This window comes from Muntiacus reevesi, chromosome 5 (genome assembly GCF_963930625.1).
Source record: "Muntiacus reevesi chromosome 5, mMunRee1.1, whole genome shotgun sequence".
Lineage (NCBI taxonomy): Eukaryota > Metazoa > Chordata > Mammalia > Artiodactyla > Cervidae > Muntiacus > Muntiacus reevesi.
Window position 1 is genome coordinate 102,012,110 of NC_089253.1, and position 22,569 is coordinate 102,034,678.

Genomic DNA, 22,569 nt, shown 5'->3' on the forward strand with positions numbered 1-22,569 from the left:
ATAACCTTATACTAAGGTTGGAGCATTTAAGGCGCTTTCATAGAAAGGTACTAAATAATTAGCATCATTTTGCGGGAGGTGGTGGGGGAACCGAGCGAAGTCGCAGGAGTGCTTAGGATGGAAAGGAAAAGGTTAGTGTGGCCCCTGTGACTTTTCAGGCATAAAGTATAGATTTCGCAGGTTCGAGTCTGACCCACGGTGGAAAGGGTAGGCTCCTAGTCTTCCCTATAGACCCTACCCTCTACAGAAGGAGTCTTGCAGAATCCTGAAATCCGCTGCTTTCAGGGTCCTCAGGGATGGAGAGTCCCCATTCACAAGCCCTCCAAGCCTCCGCTGACTGTTCCCCTCTCTCTCGGGCAGGTTTGGGCCGCCACTGCAGTGGCCACGGGACCTTCTCCCTGGACACGTGCAGATGCCACTGTGAGCATGGCTGGGAGGGCGCCGACTGCGAGCGGCTCGCCTGCCCCGGCGCCTGCAGCAGCCACGGGCGCTGCGTGAACGGCAGCTGCGTGTGCGAGCCGCCCTACGTGGGCGCCGATTGCGCCTACCCCGCCTGCCCCGAGAACTGCAGCGCGCACGGCACATGCGTGCGAGGCGTCTGCCAGTGCCACGAGGACTTCACCTCGGAGGACTGCAGCGAGCGGCGCTGCCCCGGCGACTGCAGCGGCCACGGCTTCTGCGACACGGGGGAGTGTTACTGCGAGGAGGGCTTCACCGGCCTCGACTGCGCCCAGGGTGAGAGCGGAGATGCGCCTGGGCCCGCCTCTCTTCTGACCCGGCCCCCATGGTCCAGGCGCTCTTTAACCATCAGCGTACATTTTGTCCTAAGTAGGGCACCCCACCTTTATTAGCCTACACCGGAATCCCCTGGAGAGCATGTGAAAATACAGATTCCTGGGTCCCTCTCAGAGGTTCTGATTCAGCAGGTCTGAGGTAGGGCCCCAAGAAGTTGCATTTCTAACAAGTTCCAAGGTGATGCTGATACCACTGATTTGAGGACCAGCAGTCTTAGGTGATCGTGTGTGTGTGTGTGTGTGTGTGTGTGTGTGTGTGTGTGTGTGTGTGTCTAGGTGCTACTGAATGAAGTCTTGTAGACCCTGCTCAGGCCCTGGCCCTGCTGAGGCTCTGTGCCTGGCTGGGGAACGGTTGCAGTTCTAGCTGCCAATAACAGAACTTAAGCTGAGATCCCTACAGCACAAGCTTTATTCAGTGGTGGAAGAAGTGCACAGATCAACTGGCCCAGCTAGCAAGAGAGATTTAATTTTAAAGAGTAAAAACAAAGGAAGGAGGAGTAAGGTTAATGCTGGGGAGGTGTGTGCAATAGACTACCTGAGAAGGAGCAGTGCTTTTTCAAAGGAGTGGGGTGCCACTCTCTTTTTATCATTTTTTGGACTCCTAATGTCCCAGTCAATGCTGCTGGTAGGCATGCCATTTAATATGCCACTATAGAAAATCAGGGTAGAGTGAGACTCAGGGTCTGTTGGAAGTCAGATTCACCATCTTGGTTCCAGTTGGTTGTCTCTCCCTCTCTCTTTTTTGTAGCTTGCTTTCTCATCTCTGGACCATGTAAAGATTAATGTTAACTCCTTTTAAAGGCATAGGTTGGATGGTTTTGAACTAAGACTTGGAGCATCACTGGAGACATGGGGGGGGAGTCAATATTAACTCCTAACCAGATAATAACTTCTGGGGGGGGGGGGTCCACCGTGGTGCCTTACTCAGGCTGTGTATCCTCCACACTCACCATCATAGCATTAAGCAGTGGATTGGCCAAAAAGTTCACTCGAGTTTCTCCATACACTATGATTTGGCCAACCCAATAGAAAGTAGGTGCTCAAGGAATACGTTTTGGCTCTGGATCCCCACCCCTGTCCCCTCACTCTCTCCACCCCCGTTCCTGTTCTGTGTGCAGTGGTTGCCCCCCAGGGACTGCAGCTGCTCAAGAGCACAGAGGATTCCCTGCTGGTCAGCTGGGAGCCCACCAGCCAGGTGGACCACTACCTTCTCAGCTACTACCCACTGGGGAAGGAGCTCTCCGTGAAGCAGATCAGAGTGCCCAAGGAGCAGCACAGCTACGAGATCCTTGGTTTGCTGCCTGGAACCAAGTACATCGTGACCCTGCGCAACGTGAAGAAAGAGATTTCCAGTAGCCCACAGCATCTACTGGCCACCACAGGTGAGAAAGGAGCCAGGTTTCCCCGGAGAGGTCCTGCTCTATACATCTTCTTCCACTCTCCCCACAAGTACCCTTCTACTACTCAGGCCATTGCTCTGGTTTGGGGTTTGAAAAACACAGCTGCTGCAATCCTAGGTTCTGAAGAAAAGTCCCCATTCTTATTCCCCTCTCTCTGCTCCTTGATTATTGGGTCCTCCAAGCCAGTGATGGAGCCTGCTGGATTGGGAATTACAGGGTCTTCTCTATTTCCTGAGATTGTTATTCATCAGTCGCTCAGTTGAGTCTGACTCTTTGTAGCCCCATGGACTGCAGCACACCAGGCTTCCCTGTCCTTCACCATCTCCCAGAGTTTGCTCAAATTCCTGTCCGTTGCATCGATGATGCCATCCAACCATCTCATCCTCTGTCGTCCTCTTCTCCTGCCCTCAATCTTTCCCAGTGTCAGGGTCTTTCCCAGTGAGTCAGCTTTTCCTATCAGGCGGCTTTTCCTATCAGAATATTGGAGCTTCAGCTTCAGCATCAGCCCTTCCAACAAATATTCAGGCTTGATTTGCCTTAGGATTGACTGACTTGATCTCCTTGCTGTCCAAGGGACTCTCAAGAGTCTTTTCTGGTTGCCCTGGCACCCATGTCCAAGCAGCCATGGAGAGGACACCTGCATCCTCACGCCCTCACTGAGCCTCTGAACAAGGTCAAGTTGGTATGATTGGGGGTCTGCTGAAGCCACCTGTGTCAATTAAATTCATCTCAGCAGGAAAGAGAGGGAACAAACGGGGTAGCTTAGAAAGTTTAGTGAAGAGGTTATTTATAAAGGTATAGATAGGATTTGGATGATGAAATACTCCAGGACTAGTGTCAGTGGCGATCCACCCCAGTCTGAAGGGGCAGGGGATGGAAGTCGGTACTGGGACCTGGAAAGAGCTTTAGGAGATGGCTGCCTGATGAAGTGCCTTTGGTAGAGGAATCCAAGCAGTCCACTGTGTTCTCATCAGGAGGCAGTGAAGGAGAACAGTTGCCTAAACTCTCTCTCCTGTGCTCTGGTCTTCTAGTCTCACTGGCTGCACATGACCAGAAATCAGAGGGCCAGGGAACCCAGCTAATACATTTCATAGAGGTCATAATCTGGGATACAGAACAGGAAGGCAGATGGATCTGGAGGGACAGAGTCTCCACGGCACCAAGATGTTTGGAAGGACAAGCATCACTGCTTATTCTTTAGAAATTATTCATTCCTATGAAAGTACCTGAGACAGTCTAGATCTTCAAGGGTTCAGAGAAACCTAGCTGTTCAAGTGATTCAAATTCATTCCTTTTCTCAATATACTTTATTGAACATTTATCTGAACATTGCCAGGCACTGTCCTGGGCTTCCCTTGTGGCTCAACTGGTAAAGAATCTGCCTGCGATGTGGGAGACCTGGGTTTGATCCCTGGGTTGGGAAGATCCCCTGGAGAAGGGAAAGGCTACCCACTCCAGTATTCTGGCCTGGAGAATTCCGTGGAGTCTAGAGTTCACAGTCCATGGGGTTGCAAAGAGTCCGACACAACTCAGTGACTTTAAAAAAACAAAAAGTCACTATTCTAGGTGTGATAAAAATGAGCTGCCTCCATTTTCACCTAAACTCTCAAGGAAAGGCCAGGGAGATCCAGGTAGATGGGCCTTGGGAATGCAGTGTCTTTGCAGAAATATCTGGCTGCCTGTTCATTTTGGTGGTAAGAATAGAAAAGGGTAGGAGTAGCTCAGTGCTTGAAAGAACGTGAAGGACTTATCCTCTTTGGGAGGACAGTTTGTGATTGCCATTGTCAATGCCCTCTAGCCAAAGACCTCTCAAAACATCCCTGTAGTTGAACAAGTTGGGTTTATTGATTGTTGCCTCATGGGAACTCACACAATGGGGGACCATGTGTGTCTCAGGAAGACAGTGTTTGAGGGGTCTGGTGTAGGATTTGGACTTATGTTAGGTGATCTGAGAGAAGGGTTAGGGAAGCAGGGATTTACTTTCGATTGCATACTGTCATGAACTGGGGATAATCCTGTGATTGGTATCTTAGTGAATCTTATCTAGAAAGAGGGCAGACTAGAGGGAGGCTAAAGCTGTCATTGGTTTAAAAAAAGGGAGGGGAATAGTCACTCATATTAGTCAGGAGGGAGGATGTTTAGTCATTTTTGTGATTTGGATAATGTTCAGTTCATGTTTTGCCTGTGTGCAGACCTGATCTTGGAATGGTCTTGTTTCATCTTGATCTTTCTGCTGCTGATGTCCTGTGAGATTGTATTTATTTATTTAGGCTGCTCCTGGTCTTGGTTGTGGCACTGAGGATCTTTGCTGTGGCATGCATGTGGGATCTAGTTTCCTGACAAGGGATGGAACCTGGGCCCCTGCATTGGGAGCACAGAGTCTTACCCACTGAGCCACCAGGGAAGTCCCTGTGAAATTGCGTATGTTCAGCGGGAGAACATCTCTCTCCCCTGAGAGTCAGGCTCCACTCGCCACCCCCGCCCCCCCAGCCCTGCTGCTTTTTCTCTTTCTGTTTTTGTCTGACTGCCCCTGTCTTCGGCCAGGACAGCGCTCACAGTCTCTCAATGAAGAGCAGAGACATCTGTTCTGAAAGTCTCAGCAACCACTCCTGGCTTCTTGCCCTGGGGACTTGTAAAATCCTACAAAGAGGACTGCAAAGACTGCAAAGTCGTCTAATCCAATTCAAGTGAAACCCTTTCTGGTTTGTTCCTCCGGGGGACCTCAGCCTGAGAGGCACTTATCCCCGTGCTCACCTTGCACTTTTTCATGAAGTTCCTGCTTTTTCACTTGTGAGCCATGTCGTGCCCCTTCTGTAACCCTCGAGTCATTTTCATTATTCACCTCTTGACCTGTTCCCTCAAGGAACTGCCATCTTTGAGGGAAGAACCTGGAGGCTCGCAGGTGAAAGGCAGAGCTTGGGAGGGAGCGCTTCAGGGAAAAGGCTCCGTGAAACTCTATATCCATAACAGAGAGATTCAGAAACATTCAGAGCCACAGGCCTTGAGAGTTCGCCCCTTGACTGATGCACAAATTCTCTGTTCTGTTTCCTTGACAAAGGGTCAGTCAATCTGGTGGGAACACCTTCAGAACCAAGGCACAGGAGGTGAGGAAGGGGGCGAGGCTGAGAGTCTGGGGCTTGTCTTTCCTGTTCCAAACTTCAGGCCAGACGACACTGGCCTGGGAGGCGGCCATTGGAATTCAAATCACTCCCAGAGACCCCAGACCCCTCTCTAACACCAGCACCCAAAAGTCCTTCCCACAGAGCCACACCAGCAAACCATTCCTTAGTAATAGACATCATATTTTCATTTTCTTCTGAGTGGATGGGTGAACATTTAGCCATTAATACTTCGTGTGGCAGTACTGGAGTGGCTGTCATTTCCTTCTCCAGGGGATCTTCCCGACTCAGGGATTGAACTCCAGTCTCCTGCGTTGCATTGGAGAAGGAAATGGCCATCCACTCCAGTATTCTTGCCTGGAAAATCCCATGGACAGAGGAGCCTGATGGGCTACAGTCCATGGGGTTTCAAAGAGTTGGACACAACTTAACGACTGAACTCCTGAATTGCAGGTAGATACTTTACCAACTCAGCCAGTAGAGCATGAAGAAGTATGCACAGTAACTTTCTTTCTTCACAGGATCAATAGTTAGAGCAGCTGAGGATATCAGGTATCAGGTATCTGAGGATATCAGGTATCAGGTAAAATATGGTAGAAAGTGCAGGAAGAATCCTTCAAAGAACCAAGTTAAAATTCTGCTACTTTATACTTTTGCCTTGGGGTAAATCTTACAGGAGAATTTGGGAGAAGGGGAAGCAACTGTAATTTGGGAGACTGAGGAAGGAGCAGGTTGTATCACCAGTGTTGCATTCCAGAAAATTTGAAATATATTTCCCAAACTCTACGTGGAGGGGCCTTGAGAGTTTTGTCATGGGGCTTCGTCTCTGAAGAGCTAAACGGTGAATGTTCAGTTCAGAGAAGTGTGACTTTCCCCCAAAGCAGAGTGTGTTGACAGCTGGCCTCAAGAGTTGAGGTTCAGGGCTTGGCCATGGCAACGTGGACGGGGAGGGTTGCTTGGCATCTGATGGGTTGGGATAGGGAAGAGGTTTTCCTGGAAGACAGTGTGTCCTCCATGGACAGTGTGAAAACCACCAGTTACATGCTGCTTTGGCAGTTCTGGGACACATTTTAAGGACACGTCCTGGGGCTGCAGCCTGCATTCAGTGTCAGGAATGGGAGCTGACCTGGTAGCCAGCAGCCTGTTACAGATGGGGGCCCTCGTCTTCACTGCTTTCTCTTGCCCTGCCTGACCCCTGCACTAGATCTTGCTGTGCCTGGCACTGCCTGGGTGACGGACGAGACGGAGAACTCCCTTGACGTGGAATGGGAGAACCCTCCGACCGAGGTGGATTACTACAAGTTGCGATATGGCCCGCTGACGGGGCACGAGGTGGCCGAGGTCACCGTGCCCAAGAGCGGTGACCCCAAGAGCCAATACGACATCACAGGTAAGAGCCAGCACTGCGGATGCGAGATGCTCGGTGTGGGTGCTGAGGTGGGGACTGTGTGAGCCTTGGGGACCAGCAGCTACAGCTCTCAGCTGTGTGCAGAGGATTCTGAGGCCTTGAGAATCACCTGAACCCTGACTCCAAGCTCACAGAGGTCAGCCCACTCTGAGGGGCCTGAAGACTCTGCTCCAGCATCCCAGGGCTGATTCCAGGATCTTGAAGCACCTGGGTAACAGATTATACCTCTGAAATGTTCTTCCAAGTCAGCTAACCTTCTGGAAGCCTCTGTGTCTCAGAGGGGATTTGAAGGTAGACAGGCTTTCTTTTTGGAAGAACTGAGTGTGTGTATATGTGTGTGTGTGTGTATGTGACATGGGAGAGAGAGAGAGACATTGAGAAATTGGTTGGAGTTGGTTTGTTCAATGCCATAATGTGGATGTGGAAGGAGTTGAGCTAGGTGGCCAGGAGTGGGGCATTCCTCATCCCAGGTGACTGAGCAAACACTGGAAGATTGGAAATCAGATGGCTGCAAACACAATGGGGCCACGCAGGGCTGGGTAATGTTTTGTGGCACCTGATGCTTGCACAGTTTTCAGGACCTCTTAAGAAAAGTAACACATAAGCATCAATGCCCAACCACATGGCCTTGGAAGGGGCTGGTGCAAGTGAGGGGCCCTGAGGCTTACCAGCTCCTTGGTACGTCCTCCTCTGGGACTTTGTCCTGCCCTCCACCCTCTGATTTCTGTCTTGAGCGGTCATCTTGGGGTTCTTAATGTTTTGTGGGGTGTGCCTCATACATGCTACCATTTGCCTGCATTTTGTCACCAAAGTCTGAAGTTTTGTGCCATAAGGAACAAGCATTCAGGTGGCTGCTACAGAGAAACCACAAAAGTTAAGAACAAAAAAGAAACAGAAAATGCCAAGTAAAGTGAAGGTGAAAAAGAAAAGAAAGAGGAACAAGTTAAGTGAATTATTACAATGGGAAGGAAAGAAATGTTTGCGGGAAAATGATTGTCGGGAGCAGAAAAACATTGGGGCTATAAATACAATTGGGAAATATGTGCTTAATGGCCCAAGGAAGAAACCAGAGCCTCATCAGATTCTTCTCGTCCATTCTGGCCCGTAAGCTCCTCAGTGATGCCTCATGTTCCACTGGTCCTGCAGCTCTTCAGCTGCAGGAATGTAGGTAGAATGTAGTCTTGAGGGGAGACCCACAGCCCCACCCCTCGCCCTTCCGAATCCCCAGAAGAGCAGTGCTGGGGCTCCAGGGTCCAGAGCCCCTACGCAACCCGGCATTGACTCCTTGTTTCCAGGTCTGCAGCCGGGGACGGAATATAAGATCACAGTCATCCCCATGAGGGGAGACCTCGAGGGCAAGCCGATTCTTCTCAATGGCAGGACAGGTAAGAACCACGTGGAGGCACGGTGAATGCATCCCTTGCTTGCATTCTGCTATATTCTTGGCTGATAACTCTTTGGATAAAACTCTGTACTGCCGTGCATAGAGACAGCCAGTCTGTCTGTGTACTGACATCTCTGGGGGAGGGGTGCGGGGCAGGAGAGGGGAAGCAAACTTCTTCTATCTCACATTTTTCTTGCTGTTGAAAATCTCCACCTGGATCTTGGAGTCAAGGGGATAGGCTGTTTCCAACACCTTTCTGCCTATTTTAATAACTTCAATCACTGGGTTCTTTCCAAGGCATTTATTATCTTGGACTTAGGCACACAGCTCCACAGTACCCAAGACAGGTGATTTATAACTTTTTTCTTGTCATTTCGGTGTTTTTTCATGACAAACACACTCAGGGAGTTTGCTTTAAAATGTCAAGAGATATTAAAGACTTTCGCAGGGGAGTAGCACTAGATTTAGCATCTGTGGATTAAGAAAATATGTGACCAATGTTGCTATGAATCAGTAATATTTGACAGTAAGTTTGTAATTTATTAATCAGGAAAGAATTTGAAATCATGGTAGTTTGATGTGCAAGACGTCCTATGTAATTTTTAGTTTTTAGATGGTGCTTGAGCCCGTATTGAATTGTCAGCCGCTCTGTGCTCCTGCCAAGTCACGTTGGGAGGCTGTGAGCTTGATGCTGCTGGGTAAAGGCTAATCCTTGGAGCCAGCAAAGAAGGGATATTTGAATTTGGAGACTTTCTTGAAAAGTTTTGTAGTTCTTTTCAATTCAGTCCTGGCAGCAGCTGGTTGGGGTGGTGAGAATAAGGGTGAGATGGTGCAAGAATTGAATTCACTGTTTCAGCTGCCTAACAGATTGCATAGCTGGAATGTGAAAGAATTATATAGTTGGGCAATCATAAAGGATAAAATATACATTAGTGTTTTAACCATACAGTGTATACTGTGCAGCCTGCATGAACGGTGGATTAGTGAATCACCGTCAGTGAGTTGGAAAATGGCAGGTCTTTGCTTGCTTTGAGAGGCATTTTCTTTAGCTGTGAATTAATTGAGAGCTTACCATGCCCCAGGCTTTGTACTAACTGCACTGCTCGTGAATTATCTCATTTAGTTCTGATCATAATTCTGTGTGGTAGGTCTTACTATTATTTCTAAGTCACATATGAGACAGCTGAGGCTTAGAGAAATTAAGCTCAAGATTGCCCAGCTTGGAAGTGACAGGGCTGGGACTGGAACCCAGGATGTCTGCTTTGGTGGATGCAAAACTTAAAGGCTACCTACTTTTATTTTTCTGGTCATTGTGAAATTGGAAGTTTCTGTCATTCAGTCGTGTCTTTTGTGATCCCATCGACTTTAGCCCACCAGGTTCCTCTGTCCATGGAATTCTCCAGACAGGAATACTGGAGTGGGTTGTCTTTCCCATCTCCAAGGGATCATCGCAACCCAGAGATCTAACCTGGGTCTCCGGCACTGCAGGCAGATTCTTTACCATCAGAGCCACCAGGGAATTTCTGGTTAATTTTCATACTCTTTACTCCCTGACTAAAAAAATTCTGTGACTTCTCGTTGTCTTGGGTAAGATAGAGTCCTTTTATCTTGGCTTCTGTGGGCCCATCCAACCCGGGCCATTGTCATGCTCAGAATTTCCCACCAGGAAGCCTTCCTGCAACTGGACTCTTCTTGGGCTTCCCTAAAGCAGAAGGCTTCTCTCTACCTTGTGGATTTGTTCGTGTTGTTACCCCTGCCTGGACAATTCTCCACTGTTACCTCTAGCTGTCAATTAAGTCAGTTCAACAAGCATTAATTGCCAAGTATCATGGGTCCTAGAGACACGTTTCAGAGAAGGCAATGGCACCCGACTCCAGTACGCTTGCCTGGAAAATCCCATGGATGGAGGAGCCTGATAGGCTGCAGTCCATGGGGTCGCGAAGAGTCGGGCATGACTGAGCGACTTCACTTTCACTTTTCACTTTTATGCATTAGAGAAGGAAATGGCAACCCACTCCAGTGTTCTTGCCTGGAGAATCCCAGGGATGGAGTCGCACAGAGTCGGACACGATTGAAGCGACTTAGCAGCAGCAGCAGCAGAGACATGTTTCCTTTAGATACATAGATGATGAGCCCTGGTCTCTGCCCTTCAAGGGCTCACAGCAGTAACATCACACATCCCTTCAGCGTCAGCCCCTACACTGGCCGCTCCACTGAGGCTTTCTAGGACCATGTTAAATGGCAACCATCTTTGCCCCTGAATTTCTAGAGCATTTAATTACAAATGGCCTTGAATTGCCAGTTAAACTTTCAAGTGTATTATCCTAGCTAGAACATGAACATTCAAGAGATATTTTTGTTGCTTATTATATTCTAAAAGCAGGATGGGATATTTTATTGGATTGCAAATACATTTGTATTATGTGCCTTATTAACATGGCAAAAAAAGACACAATAATCTCTAAGGTCCGGAAACACTCTCACACCTGGCTAGACTGTTAGTTAATGTAAGAGGGAGGGGAAGAATCTCTTTTCTCCAGATGTTGTGCATTCCACGAGATGGAAAAACACACTGGAATATAAGAATGGCATATGCATGTGCAGGGTGGAACTGGCACAGTTTAGAAGTTTTCCATTTAACGAATCACTCAGTGGAACTCATACCACAGAACAGAAAGTGTCGACTGAAAATCTTACTCTGTTAACATGCTCAAAGTGCCCTGAAAAGCACTTCTAAAAACCTTAGGACCGGGTCAGCTTCTGGAGAAGCACACATCAGCCAGGCCAGTGTCTCCAGGGAGAAGTGTTCCCAAACTCCCCCATCAGACCCTCACAGCTGCATCATTTCAGATGACCAGAGAGGCTGGCCCCTCACTGGGAGGTGACGCTCCATCTGTAACATGGGAAGTTGGACTACATGAGTTTCAAATTCCTTCTCTTACTTTTTTTATGTTTATGATTGTGTAATAATGTCTGTAATACATGCCTTTCCATAATGAGTCTGAAACAAAGGACCACTTGCTTTTTCATAATCTCATGTGTTCCCAGGCACATTAGAACATACGGTGTAGCATATTCACTTGTTAGCAATTTTCTCAGAACTTTTCTCCTGAGACTATGCTATGAAATAAGTTTGGCAACTCTTACTATCCTTTTCACTTGTTATTGCTTCCCAAACACAGTGCTTCATTTGAAATGGCCCAGCCCCTAAAACTTTCCTTCTCTAGCTCCTTTTTGTTTCAAGATGAGCTCCTGTATCATTCAGAACTCCTGTCTCTCACCGCCACCCCACACCTACATCCTGTAGCTGAAAAATAATGAGAATCTCTAGTCTTTGAGACCTCACTGTGTTCTAGGTACCGAGGGGCTTCATGAACATTATCTTTGGTCCTTCTACTAACATTGCAAGCATTGTTATTCCCATTTTACAGATGAGAATGTTGAGGCCTACAAAGTTCAGGAGATTCAGAGTAAACTAGTGAATGACATTTGAGTTTAGGGTCACTTTCCAGAAGCAAAGCTAGCGGAGGACAGCAGGAAGATGGGTCGATCTCTGTGAACACATTCTCTACATATGATATCTTTTGAATAATTTTATTGCCACAATGAACAGCAGTAGAGGAAACCTAAGAAAACATAGCTAATATAGTTCTATACTGAAGAGGTACTATACATACCTCTCCAGTGAACTCATCTTCAGAACAGTAGTATAGGCCCTGGCCCCCGTCCCTGCCCTCAAGCCCATGTCCCCATAGATTTTTAGGCCCTGACTGTGCCATTTCCCACTATGCCAGCTAGGTGACTGACATGTGGCTGTTGTGAATGGAGAAGGCTGTCCCTAATCCCGTGGCCATGGGTTGGAATGTGGACCCATGCTGTTGAGCGTGTCAACATAGACCCAGGACAGCCGTAACCCTATCCAACCCTGTGGGGGAATCTTGTAATAAGGCAGAATAACCTGTCCTCACATGCTTAGAACTCCTTATCAGCCTTTTCTGTATCCCCAGTTTTGTAGATCTCTCTGAAATGGGGCTCACCTTTATTTGAGTGTGTGTGTGCTAAGTTGCTGCAGTTGTGTCCGACTCTTTGCGACCCTGTGGACCATAGCCTGCCAAGCTCCTCTGTCCATGGGATTCTCCAGGCAAGAATGCTGGAATGGGTTGCCATGCCCTCCTCCAGGGGATCTTCTTGACCTAAGAATCGAACCTGCATCTCTTATGTTTCCTGCACTGGCAGGCAGGTTCTTTACCATTGACACCACCTAATACATGCACTCAAAAGTGAATCTTTCCTATCAAGCCTCATGACTCTTTTCTTAGATGTCCCTCACCTCCCATGGCCCTGAGAAAGGTCCGACCAGGGCTGCTAGTGTCCAGCAGATGGGAGATTGCAACCTGAGGAGGAAGCTGGGGCCAGGGCAGGAGGGCCCATCTCCCAGTTGAGCTGGGGCTGTGACTCATCTCGGATTTGGTCAGCTGTAGCAGGCTACTAAAAGGCTTTGTTCCATGGAAAAGACTGTTTATGATCCCCATATTCCTTCTTGGCAGAGAAGGAGGTCTTGGTCCTGCTAAGCTGGCTCCCTCCAGTGATGTCATGCATTGTGGGGGGTCCTATCACTGAGGCTTTCCTCCTACATCTGTATCTTGGCATCTGATTCCCATCCTGAAATTTATCAAGGAGAGGAGCAGCTCTTTAAGGAGCCTCTTAAACACTTAAGTTGTTGTTGCTGTTGTTAGGGAGTTGAGAGAAAGGGGAAGGGGAGTCCCAAGTTCCAGGCTGGCCTGGCCTCTCACTGACTTTATGAGTTTGGAGAAGTCACATGTCCTCTCTGAGTGAGGTCTCTGTAACCCTGACGTGCTATGATTCTATTTTGCCTCCTACTCTCTCACTCTTCATAACTGAGATGGCTTTTTTCCAGTTCATATCTGTTCCTGGGGGTCCTGGGACTGTTGGGGGTGGAGGAGGAGCCTCAGGGCTGTGTGTCAAAATCAGGCCTCGTGCCAGAAATCTGTGCTTCCCTGGACCGATTCCCATAATTGTTGGTGGTAGCTTAGCGCTGTTCACCCAAGTGGGACAGATGCAGTCTAACACGTCTCTTTAGAACTGTCCTTAATCCACAGGCAGTGATGGAAAGACAATATTCAGTTTCTTTTTCTTCCTTTTTTTAGAAGAAGACTTCCTTCATCTTTCTTTCTTTTTTTTTGGACTTATCATAATTTTATTATATGTAAAGGCAAGCCTGCCCTCATTACTGTTTATGTTAAAAAAATTTTATCAGAGTATAGTTGCTTTACAATATTGTATTAGTTTCTGCTGTATAGCAAAGTGAATCAGTTATACATACACAAAATGGTACAGATGAACCTATTTGCAAAGCAGAAATAGAGACACAATTGTTGAGAACAAGTGTATGGACACCAAGTGGGAAAAGAGGTGGTGGGGTGAATTGGGAGACTGGGATTGATATATAATGTACACTACTATGTATAAAATAGTAAACTAGTGAGAACCTCCTTGATGCTCTGTGGTGATCTAGATAGGAAGGAAATCCAAAAATGATGGGATATATGTAAACATTCAGTTTCTTCTTTAAGGGTCATTCTCTTAATCTTTCTGATCTCTGCTTCCCAGATATTAGAGTACTGTAGTGGCTGCCACAGAGCCAGATTGTTGTGTAATCCCAGAGGTAGCCCCTTGTCTCATGCTCATTCCTTATGTGCTTTTTTTCTCTAAGAAGAGGTGTGTTACATAAGCTCACTTTTTGCAAATAAACTGTAAAACTATAAGGTATTGAAAAAACCAGGCGCCATTGCTTGACCACATACTATATGCCAGGTGCTTTTCATACATTAATCTATCAAACCCGATTGTAATAGCATAAGCCTTCCTCCATCCAGCCCTGTGGATATGATGGATCTTGACAGGGCTGCATATGTAGGCAGTCGTCGCCCTGCAAAGCCATGGGCCTCAGCTGAGGGTCCTGTAGCCATAGTGACAAGCACTGATCCGGGGCAGGAAGAGGTGGTGAGAGGCCTGGGGGTTGCACAGATGTGGGAGAGGATGGGGGCCAGGGACTTCAAGAAGCAGGAGTCTCTGGGTGTTCCCCATCCTCACTTTGCCAGTCAGTGTGTCCCCACTCCCAGTTGAGCACTGATTTCCCCAAAGTGACATATCACCATTGGAGGCTCTCTTCATTCCCTCCCTGGCATGTGCAGAATCATGCTTTCCACAGAAAGGGGCAATGGGGTGAGGAGGGAGCCCTCTCCCTCGGGGTACACACTTTCTCCTGAGCATCCTCGTAGAGCCTGCTCAAGCTCTGGAGGCCCAGGATGAGGCCGTTCTGATGTCCGAGTCCTGAATGCACTGCCCTTTCGTCCTAAGAGGCCCACTCTGCCAGTGGGTGTGAGGTACACCCAGCCCCTGTCTCCCAGAGGTGACAGTCTGGGACCATGTCCTCTTTCTAGTTGCCCCTCCAAGTTCCAGTCCACGAATGCTGCTGGATTTCAGGTCGCAAGAAATTTTCAGATCATACTTTATTTTCTTTGCAACTGATTATTATTATTTTAGTAGTGGGCTTCCCTGGTGGCTCAGATGGTAAAGAATCTGCCTGCAGTGTGGGAGACCCGGGTTCAATCCCTGGGTTGGAAAGATCTCCTGGAGAAGGGAATGGCAACTCCAGTATTCTTGCCTGGAGAATCCCGTGGACAGAGGAGCCTGGTGGGCTATGGTCCATGGGGTTGTAAAGAGTTGGATACGACTGAATGACCAACACTTTCACTTTTTTTGCATTCTTAGTAGTAGTCATAGTTCCATAAGAAGAAGTTAATGGGAGCCTTTATCTGGTGGTCCAGCAGTTAAGAATTGGTCTTGCAATGCCAGGGACATGGGTTCAATCCCTGGTGGGGGAGCTAAGACTTCATTTGCTGCAGAGCAACTAAGCCTGTGTGTGCAACTATTGAGCCTGTGCCACAACTAGAGAGTCTGCCTGAAATCCCGCATAACACCATGAAGGTCCTATGTGCTACAACTAAGGCTGGATGCAGCTAAACAAGTAAATACTAAAAGAAGAAGAAGAAGAAGAGGTCAATGGTAGTGATATAAGGTGGAAATTTGTAGTCTTAGATAGATGGGACTGGGTTCAAATCTTCACTCTGCCAGTTACCAGTTAATGAGTCCAAAAGCAAACCCTTGGTCCCATTCCTCTCCCTGGCCTCTTCTGGAGACTCTACCTTCCCTCATATCTCCCCATCTCTTGTGTTTCCTGCCTAGAGAAGTTCCTTTAGCACTTTTTGTAATATCAGTACCAAAGATCTCCCCATCTCTGCAAATGACGCCACTTTCTGCAAATTGCTCAAGACCCAAAGTGACAAGTCATTATAGTCCACATCAAATTCCCGAGCGGACACTGTCTTTGCAGTCTCCCCAGCCCCCTTTCATCTGCCACAGTTGTCCATGTTCCTGTCATCTCACACACAAACTGTTGTAGTGGCCTCCTAGGGGACTTCCGCTCTTGACCTGCGACAGTCTGTACTCTCTCCAGCAGCTAGAGGGGTCCTTTCATAACATGTCAGAGCATACCATTCTGTGAACCACCACCCCTCTCTGCACCCCCAGAAGCTTCTCATCTTATTCTGTGCAAAAGCCAAGTTGTTACAATGACTTTCAAAGGCATCCCCTTGCCTCCTTGCCTCACTGGCCTCACCTTCAGCCACTCAACCTCCTCACCTACTCTGTCCTGATGCCCTGGCCTACTGCTGTTTCCTGAATACATGGAACAGGGCCTTTGAACTTGCTGCTACCTTTGCCTGGAGTGAGGTCCCCAGATTGTCCATGACCAAATTCATTTCACTTTGCTCTTTGCTCAGATGTTACCTTCTCACTGGCCTTCCTTCTAAAATCCCAAGTATCTTTTTTCTCTCACTTTGTATTTCCTTTACCTTGCCCTGTTGGGCTTCCTAACACTATCCCTACTTGTTTATTGTCTGGCTCTTCCAAGAGAATGTAAGCTCCCTAGTTGAGGGTCTTTATTCTCTTCATTGCCTATATTAGTTTCCCAGGGATGCTATAACCAAGTATCAAAAACTGGGTGGCTTAAAGCAGAAATTGAGTGTGGAAGTTGGCTGTGGCTCTCAAGGTTGTGGAGGCTGGAAGTCTGAAATCAAGGTGTCAGCAGGGCCACATTCTCTGACAGCTCCAGGGGAAGATCCTTTCTTGTCCCTTCCAGCCTCTGGGGTTTGTTGGTAATCTTTGTGTGTGTGTTTTTTTTTTAAACTTTTTTGTTTGTATTGGAATATAGTCTATCAACAATATTGTGATAGTTTCAGGGGGACAGCAAAGGGACTCAGCCGTACACATCCATGTATCCATTCTCCCCCAAACTCTCTTCCCGTTCAGGCTGCCACATGACGTTGAACAGAGTTCCTTGTACTATACAGTAGGTCCTTGTTGGTTACCCATTTTAAATATAGCAGTTGTGTCCATGTCCATCCCAAACTCCCTAACTATCCATTCCCCCCAACCACCCCTCTGGCAACCATAAGTTTGCTTTCTAAGTCTGGGAATCTGTTTTTGTTTTGTAAATAAGTTCGTCTGTATCGTAACTTTTTAAGATTCCATTATATAAGGGGTATCATATGCTATTTCTCTTTCTCTGTCTTGCTGAGAAGTCATTCTCTAGGCTCATCCATGTTGCTGCAACTGGCATTATTTCATTCTTTTTAATGGCTGAGTCGTGTTCCGTTGTGTGTGTGTACGTGGATACATATTAATATATATCTTCTTTACCTGTTCCTCTGCTGATGGGCCTTTAGGCTGCTTCCATGTCTTGGCTGTCGTGAGCAGTGCTGCGGTGAACACTGGGGTGCACGTTCACATGCCTGTCTCCTCCTTGAGTGTCTTCACCTTGTCTTCCATTTGTATGTGTCTGTGTCCAAATTTCCCCCTTTTATAAGGATCGGTTCCACCACCCTAATGACCTCATTTTAACCCTGTATCTCTAGCCCTCTAAATAAGGTCACATTTTGAGGTGCTGGGGTTTAGTACTTAGATTTATCTTTTTGGTCGGGTCACACAATTTAACTCATAACACTGCTGAGTCTCTGGGTCCAAGCAGACACTCAGTGATTGTTTACAGAAGGAGTCAGGGTCTACCATTTACTGTCTGTGTACTTTGGGCAATTTATCTAATCTCTCTGAGTCTTGCATTTAATTAGTGATCTCAAAATGGTAACCGTTATTAATTTTGCAAACTAGTACATGGAGAACCTGGTAAATGCCTTATGTCGTTACTATGAGGTCTGATAAAGTCATGAATTAAAAGCACCTGGCACTTAATATGTGGTCAATAAATGGCAGTTGATTTATTGCATAAAATATGCACTGTCTCTGGTAATAGAACGTATTTCATTTCCTTGCACACAAAACACAGCCACTGTGCTCAAGAAAAGTGCATTGTAGCTGATGTCAAAGAACAGAGCTATGTAAAGTTGTAGCTTCTCTGCTGGAAAATCCTTGGCCAAGAGAACTAGAGCAGGATGAGGAAGAAGAAAAATGCTTAGATATCTTTTCTGTGTGTCTTCACCCAGAAGGATACCAATCTATATGTAAGGCAGGGTCTTGGGGCAAGCATCTTTATCAGTGACCTTGATGGGTGCACTCAGATGAATCACTTATTAAGTGTGCAAATGGTAAAAGCCTCGAAAGGAAAGTGGGCATCTTGGATGAAAGACTAAATTATAAATGGAATCTGTAAGATGAAATATAATGGGGATAAATGGTGGGTCCAGGACATGTATGGTATGCAAAAATTGGGAAGATGTGGTTTAATGTGGAGGTCCTCAAACTTTGATGTACATTAGAATCACCTGTGCAGTTTTGCATATCTGTTTTTTAAATAGAGATGTCAGGGTATATCTCAGATCTTCTGAAGTAGACCCTCTAGTGGTGGTACTTAGTAGGTGTCCTTGGTTGACAAAGGTTGAAAACCCCTGGGGTAACTGGGACAAGTATGAAAAAAACCAGGGATTTTCTGAGGCTCTGGGCTGAGGCTGTTGTTGAGGGTAAAGTGTCTGTGACGTTTTGTTCTGGCTTAGTCCTTCTAGAATATGAAGTCTACATGAAGAGGGATTTTTGACTGTCCTGTTAATTGGTGATTTCTGAGAGCCATTACATTCCATGGTATGGAATGGATGCTCAGTGAATTGTTGAATGAATGAACTGAGTTCTGGGAATTTTTCTATGAAAAGGGAAAGACAAGAACATGTCTAGATGTAAATGCCAAGTCTAGAAACTAAGTGGGAAGTTGGTAATATAAGTTTATAATATGATATAATAGATTTTAATTTACAAGTGCATAACTTAGAGAGGTGAAACTGTTTCGATTAGGGGAGAAGTAGGAAGAGACCTGGAGAAGGCAATGGCACTCCACTCCACTACTCTTGCCTGGAAAATCTCATGGACGGAGGAGCCTGGTAGGCTGCGGTCCATGGGGTCGCTAAGAGTCGGACACGACTGAGCGACTTCACTTTCACTTTTCACTTTCCTGCATTGGAGAAGGAAATGGCAACCCACTCCAGTGTTCTTGCCTGGAGAATCCCAGGGACAGGGGAGCCTGGTGGGCTGACGTCTGTGGGGTCACACAGAGTTGGACACGACTGAAGCGACTTAGCAGCAGCAGAAAGAGACCCGGCCTCCCTGGTGACTCAGGGTAAAGAATCCACCTGAAATGTTAGAGACCCTGAGTTGGGAAGATCCCCTGGAGGAGGGCATGGCAACCCACTCCAGTATTCTTGCCTGGAGAATCCCCATGGACAGAGGAGCCTGGCAGGCTACAGTCTATGGGGTCTGCTGAATGGTCTCTGGGAAGAGGAATTAGATGTATTCTACATGCCCACCAAGGGTAGACATACTTGAAGGATAGCCACTTCAGGTGGCCACACTTGGAAGAACTTTCTCTGATGTGTTCAGTGGTCTGAAAGTGGACGTCCATCAGGAAGACTTTTTTCAGCTTAGGGTTCAAGCGGAGGTCAGCTGTCCCCTGTCATAGATGAGGGAGAGCCTTGCACTCAGAAGAATGCAGTCTTGAAACATTTGTGACCTTGACCAGCTAGAGGTCTTCTCTAATGTTTCTTTCTTGTGTTATGTTTTTGAAGATATCGATAGTCCAACCAACGTGGTCACTGGCCGAGTGACAGAAGACACGGTGGCGGTCTCCTGGGACCCAGTCCGGGCGGTCATTGATAAGTACATGGTGCGCTACATCTCCGCTGATGGGGAGACGAAGGACACGGCGGTACCCGGGGAGCGGAACAGCACCGTCCTGACAGGCCTGAAGCCGGGCGAGGCCTATGAAGTCTACGTGTGGGCTGAGAGGGGCAGCCAGGAGAGCAAGAAGGCGGACACCACGGCCCTCACAGGTAACAGGAGAAGGGGAGTCATCTCTCATTCTTATTCTCCCCCATCTCTAAACAAACAGACTTCCTCATGGCAGGGAGAAGATTGATTCTTGAATTAGGAGACCGAGTCCCACCTAGCAGCAGCTCTTTTGTTTGCAGGTGTGGGGCAGGGGGTTGCCAAAGCAATTTTAAATTGCATAATTATGAATTTTTCCCCCCCTTTTAACCTCAAACAAAAGAGACCATCCCTTTAATTTGAATCAGAGGGTCATACTTACATGGGTTGAAATTCCACGTGCAACTCCCTCAGAGCAGAGGAATACTTTCTAATTTTCTTTTTTTTTTTTTGGATGTGAAAATTCAAAACATTTGGCTGACAGTGAATTTGAATGCTTATCTCAGCTTGCAGTGACTGCACGGGCACTGTGTATGCAATCTGGAGCTCTCTTTCAGACCATGAAAACGGTTTGCCTCCTGAGTCAACATTTACCAAATGTACCAATTCTAGCTTTATGCTTTCAGAAACTGTAAGGGCTCCCTTACTCCATCCCGTCATTCGGCTCGGCTGGGGCCTGCAGGTATCCCGAGACTGCATAGGAATGTATATCCCAGACATTCCTTCTGCTTAAACCCTCCTCTGGCTCCGACTTTGAATTCAGAGAAGCCTAATCCTGGAGTCTACTGACATCCCACACATGTGACAGGAATCCTAGAAAAGTATTCACCTATCGATAAACTTCTGTTTTGGACAGTCTCTTAGTGTCAAGATGCTCAGAGAAGCTGATAATCAGTTAGGAATATGGTTTCAGAAGCTTGACTGTCCAAGTTTTAATCTCAGCTCTACCATTTATTAGCTGAGTGATTTGGGGCAAGTTATTTCACTTCTGTTCCTCAGATTCTTGTCTATTAAATGGGGCATGTGACTTGTCTACATCACTGGGTTAGTGTGAGGATTGCATGAATTAATCCATGTAAGTACCTGACATAGAGGTAGTGGTGGTTTAGTTGCTAAGTTGTATCCGACTCTTTGGGACTGCATGGACTGTAGCCCTCCAGGCTCCTCTGTTCATGAGATTCTCCAGGCAAGAATACTGGAGTGGGTTGCCATTTCCTTCTCCAGGGGATCTTCCTGACCCAGGAATTGAACCCAGGTGTCCTGCATTGCAGGCAGATTCTTTACCAACTGAGCCACAAGGGAAGCCCCTACCTGACATAGAGAATGCTATATAAATCATAGTCATGCTTATTTCTTGAAATGTGTCTTAGTCTGCTCAGGCTGCTATAGCAAAACACCATGGGCTGTTTGGCTTAAACAACAGAACCTTATTTCCTGCGGTTCTGGAGCCTGGAAATTCCCATGATCTGGGTGCCAGTTGATTCATTTATTGGTGAGGGCCCGCTTCTAGACTTACAGATGCTTCCTTCTTCTTTACATACTGGAGAGGGGAGGTTTTGGTCTCTTTTTCTCAGAAAGACATTAATCCCACCGTGGGAGCCCCATCCTTATGATCTTGTCTAAAGCTCATTCCCTCCCAAGGGTCCCTCCTCCAGATACCATCAAATGAGGGGTTAGATCTTTGATGTATACATTTTTGAGAAGACACAAGCATTCAGTGCCCAGAAGTGTTAGTCCGCATTTGACCTGGAAGCATTTCATGGTCCATAGCCTCCTGAGGCCATGTGGTCTTTGTCTCCTCCAGGGAAAGAAGCAGTTGGCAGTAAGGGTGGTGAGATCTAGATTTGTTTAAAGTCAGAGTCAGAAAACCTTCTGCAGAAGGCCAGATAGTAAATATTTTCAGCTTTGGGGACCACAGTCTCTGGTGCAGCTATTCAACTCTGCCACTGAAATGAGAAAACAGCCATAGACAGTGTGGAGATGAACTGGCATGACTGTGTTCTAATAACACTTGATTTATGTAATTAGGCAGTGGGTCAGATTTGGCCGCTGGACTGATGGTAGATTACCAGATCCTGGGTTATATTACACCCGGCCTTCCATTTACCAGGATTTTGGGTGTTGTGAATAGAACATGTGGGTCAACCTTTTAAGAAAACATTTATTTATTTATTATTTATTTTTGACAGTGCTGGATCTTCCTTGCTGTGCATGGGCTTTCTCTAGTTGTGGCGAGTGGGGCCAGTGGGGCTACTCTAGTTGTGATGCATGGGCTTCTCGTTGAGGTGACCTCTCTGGTTGAGGAGCACAGACTCTAGGCTCATGGACTCAAGGAGTTGTGGTGCACAGGCTTCGTTTCCCTGCAGCATGTGGGATCTCCCCAGAGCAAGGATTGAACCCATGTCCCTTGCATTGGCAGATAGATTCTTAACCACTGGACCACCAGGGAAGTCCCTGGGCCAACCTTTTTAAGACAGTGAAAGTTGTAATAGAGAAGAGGTTTCCCTGCTCACAGGTGAGGGTGGTGTGAATAAGTACCACAGATCAGAGGCCACCACTGGTGCGGTACTGCTGGGGGTGTCAGGCACAGAGCCGGGCTCCGGGGGTCCAAAGGTAAAAGACGTGGTTCGCGCTCATACGTTGTTCACAGTCCTCTGGGTAGAGAAGACAAGTGAAAAAGATAAAGTGCAGTGACTTACGTTGTGTTAACCCTGAAACTATGGGAATCTGAAAAAAGGTAGGGGTGGGAGGGGTCATGGCAGCCCACAGGAGGAGGTGCCACCTGAAGAGTCTAGAAGGATGAGCGGCTGTTAGCAGTGGGAGCAGCACATGCAGAGGAGGACGGGAAGCCTGGCGTGCTGCAGTCCATGGGGTCGCAAAGAGCCAGACACGACTGAGCGACTGAACAATATAGGTGTGGGAATATCTTAAAGGCTGGTTTTCTGTCGTGTCTTAACATCAGCTTATCTTGGTAATGTTATCTTTAGTGGTGTTTATGGTGGGTAGGTCTGTGAGAGGGGTGGAGTGTGGAAAGATAAGGCTGGGACAGAGAAGCCAGCTCAGAATCCCAGGATAAATTGTCTGTCCTTTCATGTCAGCTGCTGGTACATTCCGAGCCCCTGTGCTTCTTCTGGCATGTTCTCCCTTGTCTGCGTATCCCTCCGAGCTGGCCTGG

At 47.3% G+C, this 22,569-nt stretch overlaps 1 protein-coding gene across 1 annotated transcript in view; it reads left to right on the plus strand.

Moving 5' to 3' along the window:
* TNN (tenascin N) overlaps positions 1 to 22,569 on the plus strand; it is a 71,804-nt gene that overhangs the window by 12,809 nt on the left and 36,426 nt on the right. The window contains exons 3-7 of the mRNA XM_065936923.1: positions 361 to 735; positions 1,913 to 2,176; positions 6,518 to 6,703; positions 8,017 to 8,106; positions 19,256 to 19,519. Of these exons, the coding sequence (XP_065792995.1) occupies positions 361 to 735; positions 1,913 to 2,176; positions 6,518 to 6,703; positions 8,017 to 8,106; positions 19,256 to 19,519 (1,179 nt within the window). The remainder of the gene's footprint in view (positions 1 to 360; positions 736 to 1,912; positions 2,177 to 6,517; positions 6,704 to 8,016; positions 8,107 to 19,255; positions 19,520 to 22,569) is intronic.